This window comes from Amphiprion ocellaris, chromosome 13 (assembly GCF_022539595.1).
Source record: "Amphiprion ocellaris isolate individual 3 ecotype Okinawa chromosome 13, ASM2253959v1, whole genome shotgun sequence".
In the NCBI taxonomy this organism is placed as follows: domain Eukaryota; kingdom Metazoa; phylum Chordata; class Actinopteri; family Pomacentridae; genus Amphiprion; species Amphiprion ocellaris.
In genome coordinates this window covers 2,503,661-2,523,042 of record NC_072778.1, presented here as the reverse complement: position 1 = coordinate 2,523,042, position 19,382 = coordinate 2,503,661, and the positions used below count along the sequence as shown (strand labels likewise).

At 40.3% G+C, this 19,382-nt stretch overlaps 1 protein-coding gene across 1 annotated transcript; it reads left to right on the top strand.

Moving 5' to 3' along the window:
- Window positions 1-11,861: 11,861 nt before the first annotated feature.
- On the top strand, window positions 11,862-13,207 carry neurog1 (neurogenin 1). The gene is made up of 2 exons (XM_023271066.3): window positions 11,862-12,002; window positions 12,083-13,207. Exon 2 carries the CDS (start codon window positions 12,091-12,093, stop codon window positions 12,664-12,666), a length of 576 nt encoding a protein of 191 aa, XP_023126834.1. The 5' UTR covers window positions 11,862-12,002; window positions 12,083-12,090; the 3' UTR covers window positions 12,667-13,207.
- The last annotated feature ends 6,175 nt before the right edge of the window (window positions 13,208-19,382 follow it).

Here is a 19,382-nt window from a genome sequence, read left to right as displayed (position 1 = left end):
CACCCCCCTCCATCTGCATATGATCATCACCGACACCTTCACCATCCTCATCCCTGTCAGCGCCATCAGGACGCAGCGACACACTGCCTCATTGTTCCCCTCTGAGAGAGCAGCAGCACCATTTAAAGCTGCTTTCACTCGACTCGTATGTGTCCTGAAAACACAACTCTGTCCTCCACATGTACAGTACGACAGCAATGAGCTCACCCAGAACACACAAAATCTCCATTTTTCCAGCGCTGGTAACAGCCATGGACAAATGTTGGACACTTTTTTTCTATTTTTGTCAATGAAATGATCACAATGCATGCTCAAGTTTCCAATTGTTGCAAACACCGTCATGTATCTTCCGCTACAGAGGAGTGTGGGTCACAAGAAACACGCTGGTTTGCAAACTACAACATGCAACCCAATGTTGGAAGACATTCTCCCCAAATACTTCTGGCCTTTGACACACTGTGTATGGGTTCAGACTAAATCTTGATATCAACACATCAAAAAGTCCAAAACCTGGACATTAACACACCAAAATGGCAAAATTTGGATTTTAATACACCAAAACATCAAAAACGGATATTAATACACCAAAATGGCAAAAACCTGGATATGAAGGCATCGGCCATCAAAAATCCAGATATCAGTGCACCAAAACATCAAACATCTGTAAAATAACATTACAAAACTTCCAGAACTTGGATACCAATATACCAAAATGTCATAAACCTGGATATTCATACAGAAAATCATCAAAAATCTGGATATCAATGCACTGAAGCATAAAAAAAATGTACATATTAGTGCGCCGAAGTGTCAAAAACTTGGATATCAACCAATTAAAATGTTTAAAAAAAAAAAAACAACAAAAAACTGGATATTACAACAGCAAACACCAAAAAAAATTAGATATTGTAATACATCAAAATGGCAAAAAATATGGCTATTAAGGCATCATTCATCAAAAATCCCGATATTAGTGCAGCAAAACATTAAAAATCTAGATAATAATGTAACAAAACTTCAAAAACTTGGAAATTAATATACTAAAATATCATAAACCTGAATATTAACTCATCAAAATGTCAAAAACTTGGATATTAATACAATAAATCATCAAAAACTTGGATATCAATACATCAAAATGTCAAAAATGTGGATGTTAATACAACAAATCATCAAAAACTTGGATATTATAACAACAAAATGGCAAAAACTTGGATATCAGTGCACCTAAACATAAAAAAAATTGATATTAGTGCAGAAAAGCATCTAAAACTTGAATAATAATACACCAAAATATCAGCAATCTGGATAACAATACAATAAAACATCAAAACTTGGACAATAATGAATCTAAACAACAAAAATCCTGCATGTCAGCACACCAAAACATTCGAACCCCGCCCCATCTCATGTATGATTGGTTGACTGCTGAAGAGTGACACTGAGGCAATAAATGAATCTAAATGGCAAAGCACAGCAACTTTTTATTTTCTTCTGCGGAGGTAAAAGGAGGAACAGTAGCCGAGCAGCTTCCTGTGGCTGTTGGAGAAAAGAAGCCCAGCAACAAGAGCCACAAATACCCTCAAACCTGATGATGCAGAGCAGCAGTTTGACCCCCCACCTTCCCATCCTCCTCCTCTCTGCCCCCCAAAGCCCTCAGCCCTGCAGCTTTCACATGCAAACGAAGCAGACATATGGAGAGGAGGTCTCTCTGCCGCGGCCCTCCTAAAGATTCAGATTGTATGACAAATCACGTCCAGGGCCGCTCGCCTCCTCCGCCCCCCCGCCCTCCACCACTCCCCCAGACAACAGCTTCATTAGGCTGAAAGAAGAGAGTTTTCGCAGCTTTGTCGAGTCAAGACTCACAGCTCCTTCTCCCCTTCTCAATTACTCCTTTGTTGGAGCGAATTCAGGTTATTGCACTCCAAACCATATGGCCCTCTCTCTCTCTCTCTCTCTCTCGGCTCCACGAATCACACCAAACCTCGCTCGCCCACTTCCACAAGTCTGACTTTGTGCAGAAAGTTGGATATTAAAACACCGAAACATCAAAAACTTGGATATTAAAACACCGAAACCTCAAAAACTTGGATACTAAAACATCAAAACATCAAATCTTGGATATCAAAACACCGAAACATCAAAAACTTAGATATTAATACATCGAAAGATTAAAGACGTGGATATCAAAACACCGACGCATCAAAAATTTCAATATCAAAACACCAAAACATCCAAAATTTGGATATTTATACACCAAAATGTCAAAAAAAATTGGATATTTATACAATAAAACATCAAACACTTGGATATCAATGCACCAAAACATCAAAATTCTAGATATTAGTGCACCAAAGTGTCAAAAACTTGGATATTAATATACCAAAACATCAAAAACTAGAATATCAACTAACCAAAATATGAAAAAGCAACATAAGGTGTTACCAGTGCTTTTAAAGGCCAGCAAATTTCAGAAAAAATTCCAAGTATTTGTTCGTTTCAGCTCCTCAAATGCAACTTTTTTTGCAGATTTTTTCTGTATCTGCAGTGACATGAGCCTGAACTACCAGCTGTTTGATTATTCTGCAACTTCTCTGATAATCGACTAATCAGTTTGAGCACTGACTGACATTTTTCACAATTATTGGCTCTTGAAAATAGAAAAATGTGCTGAATTTTCAATCAAGGCTGGTATTGTCTCCCCAGAAAGTTCCTTTAAATGTATATATATGAATGGATCGATGTTTCTTCCTAGAAATACATACTTCGGTCGACATTTCCCCAACTGTTGAGGCTTGAACATCAGTAGAATCTGATGTGTGGAAAGTATAACAAGACAAGGTTCCAGTTATTTGATATTTTGACTCTAAATCTGTGTCCAAAATGACTTGAAACGTCTCCAGCATGATTCAGTTTTTCACTGAAGGACTTGAGATTTGTGCAAAATGACTCAAATTGGTATCAAAATGCCAATAATGGATAATTATTGGCTCTTGAAAATACAAAAACAGTGCTAAATTTTCAATCAAGGCTGGTATTGTGCCTTATAAAGTTCCTGTAAGTGTATATAAATGGATAGATCCATGTTTCCTACTCAGTATACAGACTTTAGTCGATATTTCACCAACTTTTGAGGCTCTGACATCACAACAAGGTTCCAGTTGTTTGCTATTTTGACAAAATAATGATGTAGACTCGTTGGTAGGAAAAAAAAACTGGTGTTCATTGGGGTCTAGATGTTGTCTTTATTTGGACAAAGTTACAAGCTGCTTCCATGATGTCTTCATGCTGAATTTTAACAAAATTTGGGTCTTTTAAAGACCTCAAAAGTTGACCAAAGATTGCATATTTTGTATTTTAGCTTTGTGGATCAACTAATGAATAAGTAAACTCCCCTCTGCTGTTTCTAACTGTAGTTTTGGACTAATTAACTGGCAGCAGCAGCAGCAGCAGCAGCAGCAGCAGCAGCAGCAGAAGGCTCCTGTGTTTGTGTCACTGTGGTTTGAAGAGTGATGCATCAGTAAACACGTCCTCTTCTTCTTCTTCCTGCTGCTGCTCCTCCATCACGCCTCTGCACACAAACACCAAGCGTGATCAAATACAGTTCATTGTGTCGTCTGTCTGCTGTTATGAATATCTTCCCCTCTCTCCACAGCCGCCTTGTTGTTCAGGAAGGTTTTAATGTAATGGAACGCTGCCGTGAATCAGCCGCCTGAATGCCGCCGCCGCCGCCGTGGCCGCGCGGCCTCCACCTCCATCAATCTGCCGCTGCATTCTGCGAGCAGCTTCCTTTTCACTTGTCCACGGCTGTTTGCTCAGGGTTATAATTTACCTCCGGGTTACCCCGCCACAAAGGCAGCGGTTGGGATTTATCCGCCACAGCGTCATGGCAACACCACGACCAGAAAACACAGCACCTGAAAAGAGTCGTCACCGGGCCAGACACCAACTCATCACAGAGCCTTCAATACGCAGTCTGACGACGTTTTCTAGACAAGGAGAGCAAAACATCCTTTAGACGTCTCATGTTTAGACTCCAGTTAAACAAACGTCGGAAAGCTGAAGCTCATTCTGCTGCTTTCTGAACCCCAAAACCCGCCAGTGGGTTTGAAAGGCCTGTTATCTCCAAAAATCACCAAAACGACACCATTTATCAGCCAGAAACTGTGAAAACAAGAAGAACCCACAGATTTTGAACTCTGCAGCGATCCTTGAACGCATTGTGTGCAGTTCTAGTAGGAAAAAGAATCACAAATATACTTAGAAATGTCACTTCAACTTTAGCTCATATAGGGCAACTTGTAGATACCATTAAATGAATGATAAATCCAGTGCAGACATTGTTAATGTGGTAAATGACTATTGTAGCTGGAAACAGCTGATTTTTAATGGAATATCTCCATAGAGGTACAGAGGAACATTTCCAGCAACCATCACTCCTGTGTTCTAATGCTACATTGTGTTAGCTAATGGTGCTGAAAGGCTCATTGATGATTAGAAAACCCTTGTGCAGTTATGTTAGCACATGGATAAAAGTGGGAGTTTTCATGGAGAACACTGAGTTGTCTGAGTGATACCAAACTTTTGAACATTAGTGTAGGTCAACCTAACCAACCAAAAAAACTACAAAATGGCCCAAACTCGACAAACCGACAAAAAGTGAGACACAAAATGACACAAAAAACAAGATGTGAAATGACAAAAACAAGACAGAAAATGACACAAAACTGAAAATTTTGACAATATACACAAGCACGACACAAACAACACTAATGAAACACAAAACAACTAAAAACAGACCCACAGTGACACAAATGAGACATGAGACACCAAAAAAGATGAAAGCCAAAGCTACTGGATGTGTAAAATAAATGCAGCACGGCTCGGAAAAAATGAACAGAGCAGGTTGTTGGAGATCCATTCAACACGTAGTTCAACAAACACTGTATAAAAGGAGAGAAAACTGTACAAAAGAGACAACAAAACAACAAAAACAAGAAAAATGAGACACAAAAAAGGCATAACGGAGACAAAACAGCCACAAACAGACACAAGATGTCAAAAAAAACAACAGAAAGGAGACGGAAGTGTCTCAGAGTCTGTGTTTGAGTGACTTTTAGCTATTTGTAAAGTAAACAAACAAATTTTTGAGTTCTCTCGTTGAGTTTTGCAGGAAGATCAGTTGATGTTTAGGCCTTTAAGACAACCAACAGACATTTACTTTATCACCGAGTTAAGCTCATCTAGCGTTAAACGTCTGCTTTGTGTTTGCTGGTAGAGTTCTGCAGGATTCTGGTGGCGGATCGTGTTCGGCTGCAGGATCACCACAGATTAGACTTCTTCTCTCCTCCAGCTCCATCTCTTGTTTTTGTTTCCTGTTCTTCCTCGAGAGTCCTCCAGCTTTTTCTTTTTTTCTTCGAGTGTGCTGGGTGGGGGGTTCCTTTGGTTCATTTCATTCTGAGTCATTTTCTCACGTGTTTCACTTCATTGAAATTCAATCACATCTCGTGTCGCCCAGAGTTAATCCTGTCAGAGCTTCAACCCTGAGCAGACCTCTCACTCCGCTTCTCTCCCCTCTTTTATTTCTGTCTTTCATTCGTCTGAGGCCGCAAAATGAAACGAGGTGTTGTTTTCTCTCTGTTTCAGACAGAAAAATCCAAAGTAGCAGCAACAGAGACACAGAAAAACACAACATCAGACCACAAGTTAGCATTAGAGCAGCAAAACAAAGGAGAGCTTCGGACACGATAACATCACAATACACAATGTGAAGATAGCACTGAGAGACTAAAACATCTGTAGAAAGATGTTTCACCATGCTGAATGTATCGCCAACAGCTGTATCCTCTGTTCACTGCTTCTGAGCCACGCTGCATTTATTTTATTCATCCAGTAGCTTCGATTTTCTTCTTGTGATAAATTTGGACAAGTTGAAGTCACCTAAGACTCATTTTGAGCAATTTTAGGAACTTTTTCAAACATTTTAGACTAATTGAAGTCAAATTCTGAGTGTTTTTTTTTTTTAATAACTTTGGAACAATGTCATTTCTGACATTTTAAAAAAATTGTTTTCAACAGATTTAAGTAATCTAAGACATAAGACACAATTTGAGTCATTTTGGGAACTTTTTTCAATCAGATTCTAGTCATTTTTTTAGTAATTCTGGACAAATTCTGAGTCATTTTGGACACATTTATTTCCTTTAAATCAATTTAATTTGAAATTGAATTCATTTTTGACAAATTATTGTTACTTTGGACACATTTTATTCCCTCTAAATATGAATGTCTCTAAGTTTCGGCCGCTCCAGACTTTTTCTCTCTACTCTGCTCATCATCTGTAGAAAGATGTTTCACCATGCTGAATGGATCTCTATCTCTATCTCTGTATCTCTTTCTTTCCGTTTTTACACTTTTTTTCTGATAAATGTCATTTTGGTGATTTTCTAGGTTCAGATGGTGAAGATCCCTGCAGGTTCCAGACATTCTGAGAAGAAGAAGAAGAAGAAGAAGAAGAAGAAGAAGAAGAAGAAGAAGAAGAAGAAGAAGAAGAAGAAGAAGAAGAAGAAGAAGAAGAAGAAGAAGAAGAAGAAGAAGAAGAAGAAGTGATTGATTTCCATCTGAAGCCTCTCACAGACGAGTCAAACTGGAGATGTTCTGAGGAAGCAGAGCAGGAGAAACAGACCCAGACAGCCACATTCTGTTGTATGAAATGTAAATCTGCATTGTGTCAGTCAGCTTCCAGCCGGTAGTCACGGCAGTAAAGTGCTTCCATCCACTTTAAGTGCGGCTCCACAAGCTGTTTGATCACTTTGAAGTGATGGAGGCTGTAAAATCAGAACCTGCCTCCACCTTGTTCTTCTTCTGCAGCCTGTCGGGTTTTAAAGAGCTGCTCCTCCCACAGCAGGACGACTCCGTGTGTGGTTCGGCTTCACCGTGTCGTTGCAGGTGATTCAGGAGAGACGAAGCAAAGCAGCAACAAAATCCAAACTCAACTCTTCAACCACTGGAGACGAGGAACATGCTCAGGGCTTTGGAGACATCATCTAGTTTCCAGTTTCATCTTTCAGCTTGTCTTTGTTGTCGTTTTCAGTCCACAGAAATGATCTTTCATTAAATAACCTTCACTCTGAGGGCAGCACTCACTCAGTGGACGTTACATGGCCATTGTCATCATAGGTTATTCCCATACATGTTGGTTGTTGGTTTCATATCATATCTAATCACAGAGACTCATTGTATCGTATTGCATCGCATCGCATCGTTTCGTATCACATCGTATCGTATTGTATCGTATCTAGCGTATCATATCATATCATATCATATCACACCGCATCATGTCATATCGCATCGTATCATATCGTATCGTATCGTATCATATCGTATCGTATTATATCGTATCGTATCGTATCGTATCGTATCATTTCGCATCATATCATATCATATCATTATATCACATCAAATCATATCATATCGTACCGTATCACATCGTATCATATCGTGTCGTATCATATCATATCATATCATATCATATCATATCATATCATATCATATCATATCATATCATATCATATCATATCATATCATATCATATCATATCATATCTGATCTGATCTGATCTGATCTGATCTGATCTGATCTGATCTGATCTGATCATATCATATCATATCATATAATATCATATCATATCATATCATATCATATCACACCGCATCATGTCATATCGCATCGTATCATATCGTATCGTATCGTATCATTTCGCATCATATCATATCATATCATATTATATCACATCAAATCATATCATATCGTATCGTATCATATTGTATCATATCATATTATATCATATCGTACCGTATCACATCGTATCGTATCGTATCGTATCGTATCGTATCGTATCGTATCGTATCGTATCGTATCGTATCGTATCGTATCGTATCGTATCATATCATATATCATATCATATCATATCATATCATATCTGATCAGATCAGATCATATCATATCATATGGTACCATACTATTTTGAATCATATCACATTATATCATGTCATTTTATATTATATCATATCATATTATATTGTATGGTATTATATCATATCATATTGTCATCTTATAGAGCCACATCCATACTGTTCTGAAAGGGAAAGGTAACTACACAACCTTTCTAGATTATTATCTTCATCATTCTATATTAAATGTATTTCATTGTTTTAAACTTTTAAATGTCCTTCTGATGCTATATGAACATTGTGTAGTTGTAATTATAATGATTAGTATTTGTTTAATAATTGTATAGGTGGCATGCTGCTTTAACATTAAAGACCATATTACACTTGATATATTGTAACTTTAACTGATTTTTCACTATAATTTGGAGTGGCAGAATAGTTTATAGCGCCTCCTGGAGGACATTATTTAGCGTTTCAGCTTTACTGGTTTGGTTTCAGCTCACTGTCACAAAGTACGTTTAGATTTTATCTGAAGAGATTTGAAGGATTCTCACTACTTTTCGCTTCTTGGACTTTTTTTTCATCTCAAAAACATCTCTTCATTCTATAAAAGTTTGGTTTTAGTTTGATGCTCTTTGTTTTCTCTAACTTTTCTGTCTTTTCCTTCTCTTTTCCTGTTTTCCTTCTTTCTTCCACTGATCTAAAACAACCAGCAGGATTTATACATCTTTCCTTTACACATTCCCTCCTTTCTTCTCTTCAAAATTCCTTTTGTCTCATTTAAAGTAGGAAAATAAAATTCTGCAGACATGTAAGTAGAACCTCTGAAAGACTTTTTAAAAACCAGAATCCCTTTTCTTTCCTGACACTTGGGCTTCAGTGTTTTGTTTTTTTTTTCTGGTACTGGAGTATTTTTAAAGTGTGGTTTATCCTCTTTGAGTGAAATAGGATTTGGGATTTGCAGACTTGCTGTGGGGGCTTCGCTGAGGCTTGTGCCGGCCCTGCAGCCGGGCCAGAGATGATTTGTGTGCAGCCTGGGTTTGGTTTTGTTCCTGCTGAGGCCTATTTGAATAAGAATGATGCCAATAGAGTGGCTGAGGCAGAAAGAAAGCAGCACAAAAGGCCAGAGGAGCTGAATTTGGACGAGGGACAAACCAGGAGAGGAGTGAAAAGAAGTGCAGGGCGGACGGCCACAATGGAACAATTCACCTTATAATCGCTTTGATATATTATACATGCCTGAAGACTCTAAACATTGTGTAATTATTTATAAATGACTGTCCCCCTCCTCTCCTGCAGAATAAAGCAGCAGAAAGACTCTGCAGGTCTCTGCTTCTTCTCCGCTGAGCTGCAAACTGAATAAATGGAATAATTAATGGAAAATTGTATGCCTGTCTCATAAAGATGTCTTTAAAAAACACTTAAAGAAAATTTGCCCCGGCTCTGTAAGCGCTCACGCTGGACGGGTTTACTGCTGCCCGAGGAGATGAAAAGACAAACAAAAAGCCAGACTTCATAAAGTGAAACAGTCGAGGTGAAGCTGGAGAAATGAGCTGCATCTGCACTCACCACAGATCAGGATCCTTTTTAATGGCTGCGTTGGATCTGGACTGGCGATGGCTCAGCCTCTCCGGATCTGCTCTCTGCTGCTTCGCCTCTTATTTATGTTCTGCTAGAAGAGAATCAGGCTTTTAGAAATGCTGAGGTCACAAGTGTAATCTGGGACCTCAACAGCAAACAAAGTCTGCACAGTTTTTGAGCTTTTAACCTTTAGATGCATAAGTGGGTCAAAAATGAAGTCATTTTCAGTGCACAGACTTGGAGGAAAAGAGTGGAAAAATGTCAGCAAAATGGATGTTGACATTCTTCTAGACTTAGACTGACTTTATTAATCCTCAGAGGGAAATTCAGTTCTTACAGCAGCTGGATATTCAACAGAAAGGTAAACAATAAGACAACACGGCACATTAGGGTCAGGTATAAAGTGAGGGTAAAATAAGAGAAAATAAAAATATAGAAAATATGATGTAAAAAGGAAAAAATTAAAAAAATATACAAGAGTGATACAGAAATGTGCAAATGACATAAAGAGGTACAGATGAGCTTACAGATATAATGAATGACTATAGCTGTGTAATATTCTTCTTTTTCAATCAATAAAATGTTCAAAATATGCTACAAAGTAAAAAATAAACACATTTCAAACATGAAATAATTTTTGTGTGGACAAAAATATAATGCAGACAGCAACAGAAATGATTATTTTTAACCAAAATGACTAAAAATGGCCAAAAAAACCTCACATTTATTCTCATGTCGGTCATTTTTGAACCATTTATGAAAGAGTTTAGGGTCCAATCACTGGAGCATCTCAGGGTTAACTGATTGTTTTCTGTGAATATTATCTGTTTCTATCAGAGTCTGGACTCTTTTCTGGAGTCAAACTTACAAACTAAAGTGTTTCCAACCATCAACTGCACTAAAACCACAACCAAAGCAACATAAAGACGTCTTCACATATGTTTTATATATATTTAAAATACAGTTTCTGAGCTGCATCGGACTAGAACGACTGTCATAGATCAGCAAGAGTAAAGGGAACATGAGGCCTGCTTAAAATAATGTGTTTGTCTATGTGGAACTGTATTTACTTACATTTACTTTAATCAATTTGTATTTTATCTCTTCCATTCTGATATTATAATTCTGATTATTTACTTTAATTAAACATTTTTCATTTCTGCATTTATCTATTTACTGATTTTTATTTATTTTTATTATTCATTATTATTTGTTATTCTTCTTCTTATTGTTGTTTTGTTTTGTTTTGTTATGCTTAGAAATTTTTGACAAATATATACAATGATCCACGATGGTGCAACATGTGAGTTTTTGCATATTTGTGTTCTGTTGTGAAATTAGAAAAGCCTGATAATAAAGATATTGTAGGAAAAAAATACAATTTCTATCCCTTTTTTGGTTTTCTAATGTTTAATGAAGAATATGTACATGTAAAACAATGAAATTACCTTTAAACATGCTTAAATAATGATAATAAACTAAATAATCTGATGTTATGCTGCAGAAAAGTGCTGCTATTTGTTGGGTTTTATTCTATTATTTTATGTCATGAAACTAGAAACCTGGTTTCTAATTACAGGAACCCAGAGTTAGTGGTGTAATATGAGTGTTAACATCAAAATCCTGGATATTTAATAGATCTTTAATGTTAAAAAGTACATCCAACCGTTAAATTAAAGGAAGTTATATGAAACACAGATCTAGAACAGTGCAGAAAAGTGGAGTTAGTTGGATTTTACTGAGTACTTTTACGTAAAAGTCAGATCTTGTAAAATTTTCAACTATTTGTTGGGTTTTTAACTGCTGGTAAAGTTAAACACGTCAAGTATGAATGAGATTACCTGAAACTGAATCTACTAAACTCTGAGTTCAGCTGCAGAGGAGATGATTTCTGTTTATTAGACTGAAGACACGTCGCTGCTCAGACCTGCTGGATGGATGGATGGATGGATGGCTGGATGGATGGATGGATGGATGGATGATGGAGGGTGAATCCTCCGGAGCGTGTCTCCGCACGGCGGGTGGGTGAGGAGGGGGAGGTCGGGGGTCCCACTGAATCTTCTTTCTTTCTTTCTTACTTTTTTGTGTTTTTGGTTTTAACTCTGGTTTTCTGTCTCACGGGGAGGGCGGGGGGGGGGGGGGGTGCGGGTTCGTGCGTGTCGTTCGCGTGGCCGGCCGCCTGCTCTGATTGGCTGGCCGTGATTACCGGCACGCTTCTGTGTGCGGGGCGAACAAACACCGCAGGCGTCATTATGTAAATGAGCAGCTCCGGCGGCACGGGGCAGACCTGCGGCCGGACCGGGGGGGGGGCCGGGGGGCCGGGGGGCCGGTCATTGTCCCGTCCGGGCTATATAACCGGGCTGAGGCCGGTCGTGTGCCAGGCTCACCGGCTCGCACGAGCTGAACCAGAGCAGAAAAGACGCAAAGAGACGCAAAGAGACGCGTGCCGCTCCGAGAACTTCCTCTCAGGTAAGTTGAGCCTCGAGCCGCGCTCACCTGTCCGGTTCTCTGTCCGGTTGCTCGCGCTCACCCTCCGCTCTTCTCCACAGAACCGATCATGGACTCCGTCTACTCCGACATCGACAGCAACAGCTGCGACTTCTTCCCGCACACCGACGACGAGGATTCCCGCGGCGGCTCCCCGCTCTGCCCGCCGCCCGAGCAGCAGAAGAAGCGGCGCCGCGGCCGCGCCCGCAGCGAGGCCACCGTGCAGGTGGTGAAGAAGAACCGACGCCTGAAGGCCAACGACCGGGAGAGGAACCGCATGCACAACCTGAACGACGCGCTGGACGCGCTGCGCGGCGTCCTTCCGGCTTTCCCGGACGAAACCAAACTCACCAAAATAGAGACTCTGCGCTTTGCTCACAACTACATCTGGGCTCTGTCGGAGACCATCCGCATCGCCGACCTGCAGGCGGGAAAGACCGGCGACGCTCCGCTGCTGCTGAGCCTGGGCGAGGCCCCGAGCCCCGGGAGCGACACCTGCTCCTGGAGCTCCAGCGGATCCTCGTCCTCCTCGTCCCCGGCTTACTGCGCCTCCAGTCCGGGCAGCCCCGCGGCGCAGGAGGACTACAGCTACCTGCAGCAGGACGCTCTGTACGGCTTCCGCAGCTTCGTACCGGGCATCTACTGACAGAGAACAGCCTGAACCCCGCCGGTCCACAGACTGTGCCAGCCGGACTGTGCTGGAATAAGACTGAGAATCACTGTTTGCCTTACTGAGCTCATTTATTCTCCTCTTCACGTGTCTCTGCTGACGGATTGTAAATGAGACTAACTTAATTTGTTCTTTAATTTAGTCCATTTTGATTTTGTATATTCCTCCAAAAACCTTTGCACTTTCCCCCTCCCTCCCTCCACTGAGTTCTTCTTTTTATCTCGGAGGTGAAAAGTCAATTTTACAATTTGTAGAGCGCTAGAGCAGAAAAGAGAGCGTGGAAATCGAGTTTGAACGCTGTGACCAGACAGTGAAAGGAGCTGCCCTCATCCATTATGTATTCTGCCCCCCTCCCCTCCCTCTTAGATTATTGTTGTTTTTATTTATTCCACTCGTTTGCTTTGGTCTCATGAAATGTTGTATTTTGTACATAAAGAGATTTTTATTCTATTTACTTGGAAGTTTTGGTGCTGCAGCGACTTTTCTACAGAATAAAGTTCTAACGTTTCTATGAAGGGCTCCGTGTGTGAAATGTTCCTACGGATGTTTTTATGATGATTAATATTAATAAGATAACGGTTCTAGCAGAGCAGCAGGTGGAGCAACACAACAAAGATCTTCTATTCTTTAAAGTTTTACTGTCATGTTAATGACGCTGGTACAGAAATACAGCCTGGAAATAAAAGCAAACATTTCATTCTATGAGACATTTTCATTCTAATTTTAACTTTTATTCAGAGGAAAAGTCCCAGAGGAGACCTGCAGGTTGTGAAGCTTTAATCTTTCCTTATTTTTAGAGTTTATGTGAGTTCTGGAAGTGAACATAATTGACCTGAAGTTAATATTCCTGCACATTCCTCTGTAATAATTTCAGATATATCTCTTAAATATAACAAAATTAATACAATTCAACATAAAATACATTAAAGTACAGAATTAAATTGCTGCTATCTTTTAGATAACAACAAAATAACAATTTAATCACTTTATCAGTGAAGACTCTATAAGAAAAATAGAAAACATTTAAAATGAAGATTCAATTTACTGTCTTTAAATCCTCCAGAATAATTTTATGTTTTTAAAGTTTTGTTTAAATTTCTACCAGCTGCTATTATAGTTTTTAATGAAATATTTTCCTTATTTTAATCTCCTTTTTTCTTACAGTCTTCCTGTCAATTTCAAATCTCTTTACAAACTAAAAACATCTTTAATGATCCATTTTTTAAACTAAACTTCCATTAAAAAATGTTTAAATTAGTGTCTCCAGTTAAATTATTATGAAATGGTGGATTTCTCTAACATACTCTCTTATAAAGAAGAAAATACAGAAAAACATCTGCGTCTATTTACAGTTAATATCTACAGAAAAACATGATTTTTTTACAGTATTTTACTTTAAAAATATTTATGTTTTCAACAGGTTGGAACTCTATTTTTTAAACAACTTACCTTCATTCCCCTGTTTTGTTTAATTAAAGATAATAAATAATAAAATCTGGGGATAAAAACACTCAGAAAGACTGTAAATAATATCAGATTTAAAATCTTTATTGCTTGAAATTGTGATGTGTTGCAATATTTGCAATATTTGACCGTAAAATTATTATAAAGATGTTTCTTCTCATAAATTAGTTATCTTAAAGAACTCCCAGTTGATTTTTAAAATTTATTTATTTATTTATTTATTTTAGTGAAAGTGACTGGGACGCCTGAACTTCCATTCTAACCGATATAAAAGCTTTATTCTGGGTGTTTTTGTGGCTTCACTTCTTGTCTCTGCACGTGTTGAGGATGAACAGATAATCAGACAAAAACCAGAATGAAAACGGAGATAATCCTCCTGCAGCATGAATCCTGCACTGAGCTCCTTTTGAGCGACATTAATAAGAATAATAATGAGGATTATTAGAGACTGCAGCAGCTGTGTGAAAAATTTATCTGTTTTTAACTGTTTGCCTGCTCGGTTTATTTGGACGTGAACTCCATAAAACTCTGCTGCGAACCTTCAGACAGTAAAACTTCTTGCTTCTCCTGATGGAGGCTGAAATGAGCCCAACTGAAGCATCAGAAACTGTTAAAAGGCTTCATGGACTCGCCGTGATTGCGCGCCCCCGACGCCGACTCCGTGTATTGTTTGCATTGTTGGTGTGCGCGGCGGCGTGCGCTAATTGAGCGGGATTAACCGCCGGGTTGGCCGCGTGCACCTGCAGACTCATAATGAGGTCCAGCGAGTTTTAATTAGATTTCTATTGTGGAGGATGAAGATGAAGCCAAATGTGTACAGGAGGAGGAGGAGGAAGAGGAGGAGGAAGAGGAGTAGGAGGAGGAGGAAGAGGAGGAGGAGGAGGAAGAGGAGGAAGAGAAGGAGGAAGAGGGGATAGTTGAGGAGGAAGAGGAGGAGGTGAAGGAGGAAGATGAAAAGGAAGAGGATTAAGAAAGAACAGAAAGATAAAGAGGAGAAGGAGGAGTTTCAAGTAAGATACTATTGAGGGAGGCCACCAAGACACCTATGACTCCTCTGAAGGAGTTACAAGATGTAAAAGATGGATGTAAAACTGATCCGGTGTCAATTTTTATCAGAACTCAGATGTGTTTCTCCTCCTAAATGTCATGGTTCTATGTGCTGGACTGATGAAGTTGTGAGGCCCAGAAATGCTGGAAAAAGTCCATTAAAAAGTGATAAATCTGGATCCACCTCTATGGACTTTAAAGGCCTGTAAATCTAAAGATACTCACAGCATGAAGGTAGAACTTTGCATGACTTCATTAGATAAACTAAAGTTACTGTAGATGAAGACGCAGCTGGTTCTTTGTTCAGGTTTGGTTGATCTTGTTTTCTGTTTTCAGTCCAGGTTGTGGAGTCTCACTGAGACATTTACTGTTTTATCACCTCATTAACTATTGATCAGGACAAGATGGAGGAGATGGCCGGCTGTCGGCCCCCAGAGGCCCCTGCAGTGTGGAGGGACAAATATATTGATTAGAGCCCACGATGAATAGAAAGACACACTCAGAGCTGGAGGGCTCAGCTGGGACCCTCCTCCATCTTTAACTGGACACCCTGCAGGTTGGTGGACGGTCAAACTACAGTAAACAGACCACAGATGGTGGAGACGCAGGGAAACGGCTCTTTAAAGGTCCTCTGATTATGTGGATTTATCTTCAGTTCAAACTCTTTTACTGGAAAAACATTTAATCCCACATCAGCACACAGAACATATAAAGATCAGGTAGAAAGCGCTGCACTGGAATATGTCAGCTAAGAATTTCTTTCAACAATAAAACAATTTTTTATCAAACATTAAAAGTATAAAGTTATGCTCGTATTTGAAATATTCTGTATCTCACTTGGATTCACTGACAGATTTGAAACTGTGGTTTTGATTGAAGTCTCTCCTCTGCAGGTTTAGTGAAGGATCCCTCTGATCCTGGATCAGAGCTCCAGATCGACTCGCTGATGCCCCAAGGCCACAGCAGACACACTTACCCATCAGCGCTGATCCCAGGTCAGTCTAAGCAGCCACCTCAAGGTCAGCAAGTCACCTTTAGATGCTGACCTCTGACCTCTGGCTCGCAGCAATCTGCTCCAGTACAGGTCAGAGAGACTTCAGAGGGAATCTGTCTTTATAGCCTTTTAACAGACATCAAACACTCCACATCATCATAAACACATAACCCCCATTGTAAAGCATGGTGGTGGCAGCATCATGATGTGATGCAAGATGGTGGCAGCATCATGATGTGAAGCATGGTGGTGGCAGCATCATGATGTGATGCAAGATGGTGGCAGCATCATGATGTGAAGCATGGTGGTGGCAGCATCATGATGTGATGCAAGATGGTGGCAGCATCATGATGTGAAGCATGGTGGTGGCAGCATCATGATGTGATGCAAGATGGTGGCAGCATCGTGATATAAAGCATGGTGGTGGCAGCATCATGATGTAAAGCATGGTGGTGGCAGCATCATGATGTAAAACATGGTGGTGGCAGCATCATGATGTAAAGCATGGTGGTGGTAGCATCATGATGTGAAGCATGGTGGTGGCAGCATCATGATGTAAAACATGGTGGTGGCAGCATCATGATATAAAGCATGGTGGTGGCAGCATCATGACGTGAAGCATGGTGGTGGCAGCATCATGATGTGAAGCATGGTGATGGCAGCATCATGATGTGATGCATGGTGGTGGCAGCATCATGATGTAAAGCATGGTGGTGGCAGCATCATGATGTAAAACATGGTGGTGGCAGCATCATGATGTAAAGCATGGTGGTGGTAGCATCATGATGTGAAGCATGGTGGTGGCAGCATCATGATGTAAAACATGGTGGTGGCAGCATCATGATATAAAGCATGGTGGTGGCAGCATCATGATGTGAAGCATGGTGGTGGCAGCATCATGATGTAAAACATGGTGGTGGCAGCATCATGATATAAAGCATGGTGGTGGCAGCATCATGATGTAAAGCATGGTGGTGGCAGCATCATGATGTGAAGCATGGTGGTGGCAGCATCATGACGTGAAGCACGGTGGTGGCAGCATCATGATGTGAAGCACGGTGGTGGCAGCATCATGATGTGAAGCATGGTGGTGGCAGCATCATGATGTGAAGCATGGTGGTGGCAGCATCATGATGTGAAGCATGGTGGTGGCAGCATCATGATGTGAAGCATGGTGGTGGCAGCATCATGATGTAAAGCATGGTGGTGGCAGCATCATGATGTAAAGCATGGTGGTGGCAGCATCATGATGTGAAGCATGGAGGTGGCAGCATCATGATGTGAAGCACGGTGGTGGCAGCATCATGATGTGAAGCACGGTGGTGGCAGCATCATGATGTGAAGCATGGTGGTGGCAGCATGATGAGAATCACGGTAATTTGTGCACTAAGATTAGAACTTAAAATTTTCAAAAAACAGCTAGAAAATTGTTTGGCTGATATAGAAAAGCTAACGTATCAATAAAAAAAGTGACCACAGCAAAGATAACATCTGAATGAGCTGCAGCTGATGAGACTCGTTTTAAATCATGTTTTCTTTGCTGATTTTCTTGGGCGGCGCTTCAACAGTTTTGGGTTTTTCAGGTGTCGTGTTGACAGTAAATATTTGGTTCCTGAAAAGCCCGGAGCTCCTCTCAGGTGAATATTTCTGCACACAGCTGTGGGGTAATGAGCTGTTGTTGGACATGTGTTCCTCTTCATCCGGCCTGTTGTTTACCTGTTTACCTGCCACCTGGCCCCTCCCTCTCCCCTGCGGTGACTGCCTGCCTGTCAATCAGACGGTGACACTTTGAGGATCAATTAGACTCAACTTAAGCTCCTGTTTTATCAACAAGTCATTATCCTGCAGGAGGAGGCGCCTGCTGCTCAGGACCCAACTGAAGCACAGACACTAATGCTGCTGCTGATCATTCTGATTCTGCTGCTTCTTATCAATCAGATTCTGCAGCTGTTGATGATTGTGATCATTCTGATTTTGATTTTGATTCTGCTGTTGATGATGCTGATCCTGAAGCTTCTGATTCTGATGATTGTAATTCTGAATCTGCTGAATCTGATTGTGATGATTCAGATTGTAATGTTGATTCTGCTTCTGATGCTGGTGCCTATGATTCTAACTCTGCTGCTGATTCTGATGATTGTGATTCAGATTCTGGTTCTGGTTCTTGTTCTGGTTCTGATGCTGCTGTCTATGATTCTAACTCTGCTGCTGATTCAGACTGATACTTGTGATTCTGATGTGGATTCTGGCTTATGGTTCTAATTTTGATTTCATTTGTTTCTGCTTCTCATTCTGCTGCCAATTCTGATTCTGATGATTGTGATTCTGAATCTGCTGATTCTGCCTCTGATTCTGCTTCTGCTGCTTGTGATTCTGATTTTGATTCTGTTGCTCATTGTGATTGTGATTCTTCACCTTCTTATGATTGTGATTCCGAATCTACTGATTCTGCTGCTGGTTCTGCTGATTGTGGTTCTGATTCTGATCCTGCTGATTCTAATTCTGATTGTGATTCTGCTGCTTTTGATTCTGATTTTGCTGATTCAGATTCAGATTCTGCTGATTGTGTTTCTCTGCAGTGTTCACACAGAGCAGCAGCTGTTAATCCGCTCAGCTTTGGGACGACTTGAGCAGAATCTCTTTTAAATCACTTCTTAAAGCCAGTTTTTACAGACTTTCTTAAACCTGATGTTTGCTTTTATCGTTTATGAAGATTTTTATTTCATACTGTGGGTTTTTTCTTTTTTTTACATGTATTGATGATGACATTTGTTGTTGGTATTCTTATAGCATTTACACTGTGACTCACGTCTGCTGTAAACCTGCCATTTTGATTCCATATTTTATTTTTTATCACGTGTGTTCTTGTGTTAGCACCTCTTCTGGCTTCTCTCCTCTCCACGTCCTGCTTCTGCTTTCTCTGCTGCATCTCTTTGTTTTAATAAATAAATGAAGTTATGATCCTCGGTGCAGAATCCGACGGGTTTCCTGCAGCTTCTTTCTCACAGAGACAACGGTTTGGTTAATCAGCGGCTGCTTCCCTGCAGCACGCTCCCATTCACCTCAATGTAAATTCCTTCACATTGTTCTCAATTTGTTAGCCCACTTTATGCTCTTTGTGCGAGGACTAAAGCTCTCCACAGTGTCCTCCTCCTCCTCCTCTTCTTCCTCTCCTCTGACACTTTTT

Coding starts and splice junctions, on each gene's coding strand:
- neurog1 (XM_023271066.3), top strand. CDS start 12,091: ATGGACTCCGTCTACTCCGACATCGACAGCAACAGCTGCGACTTCTTC.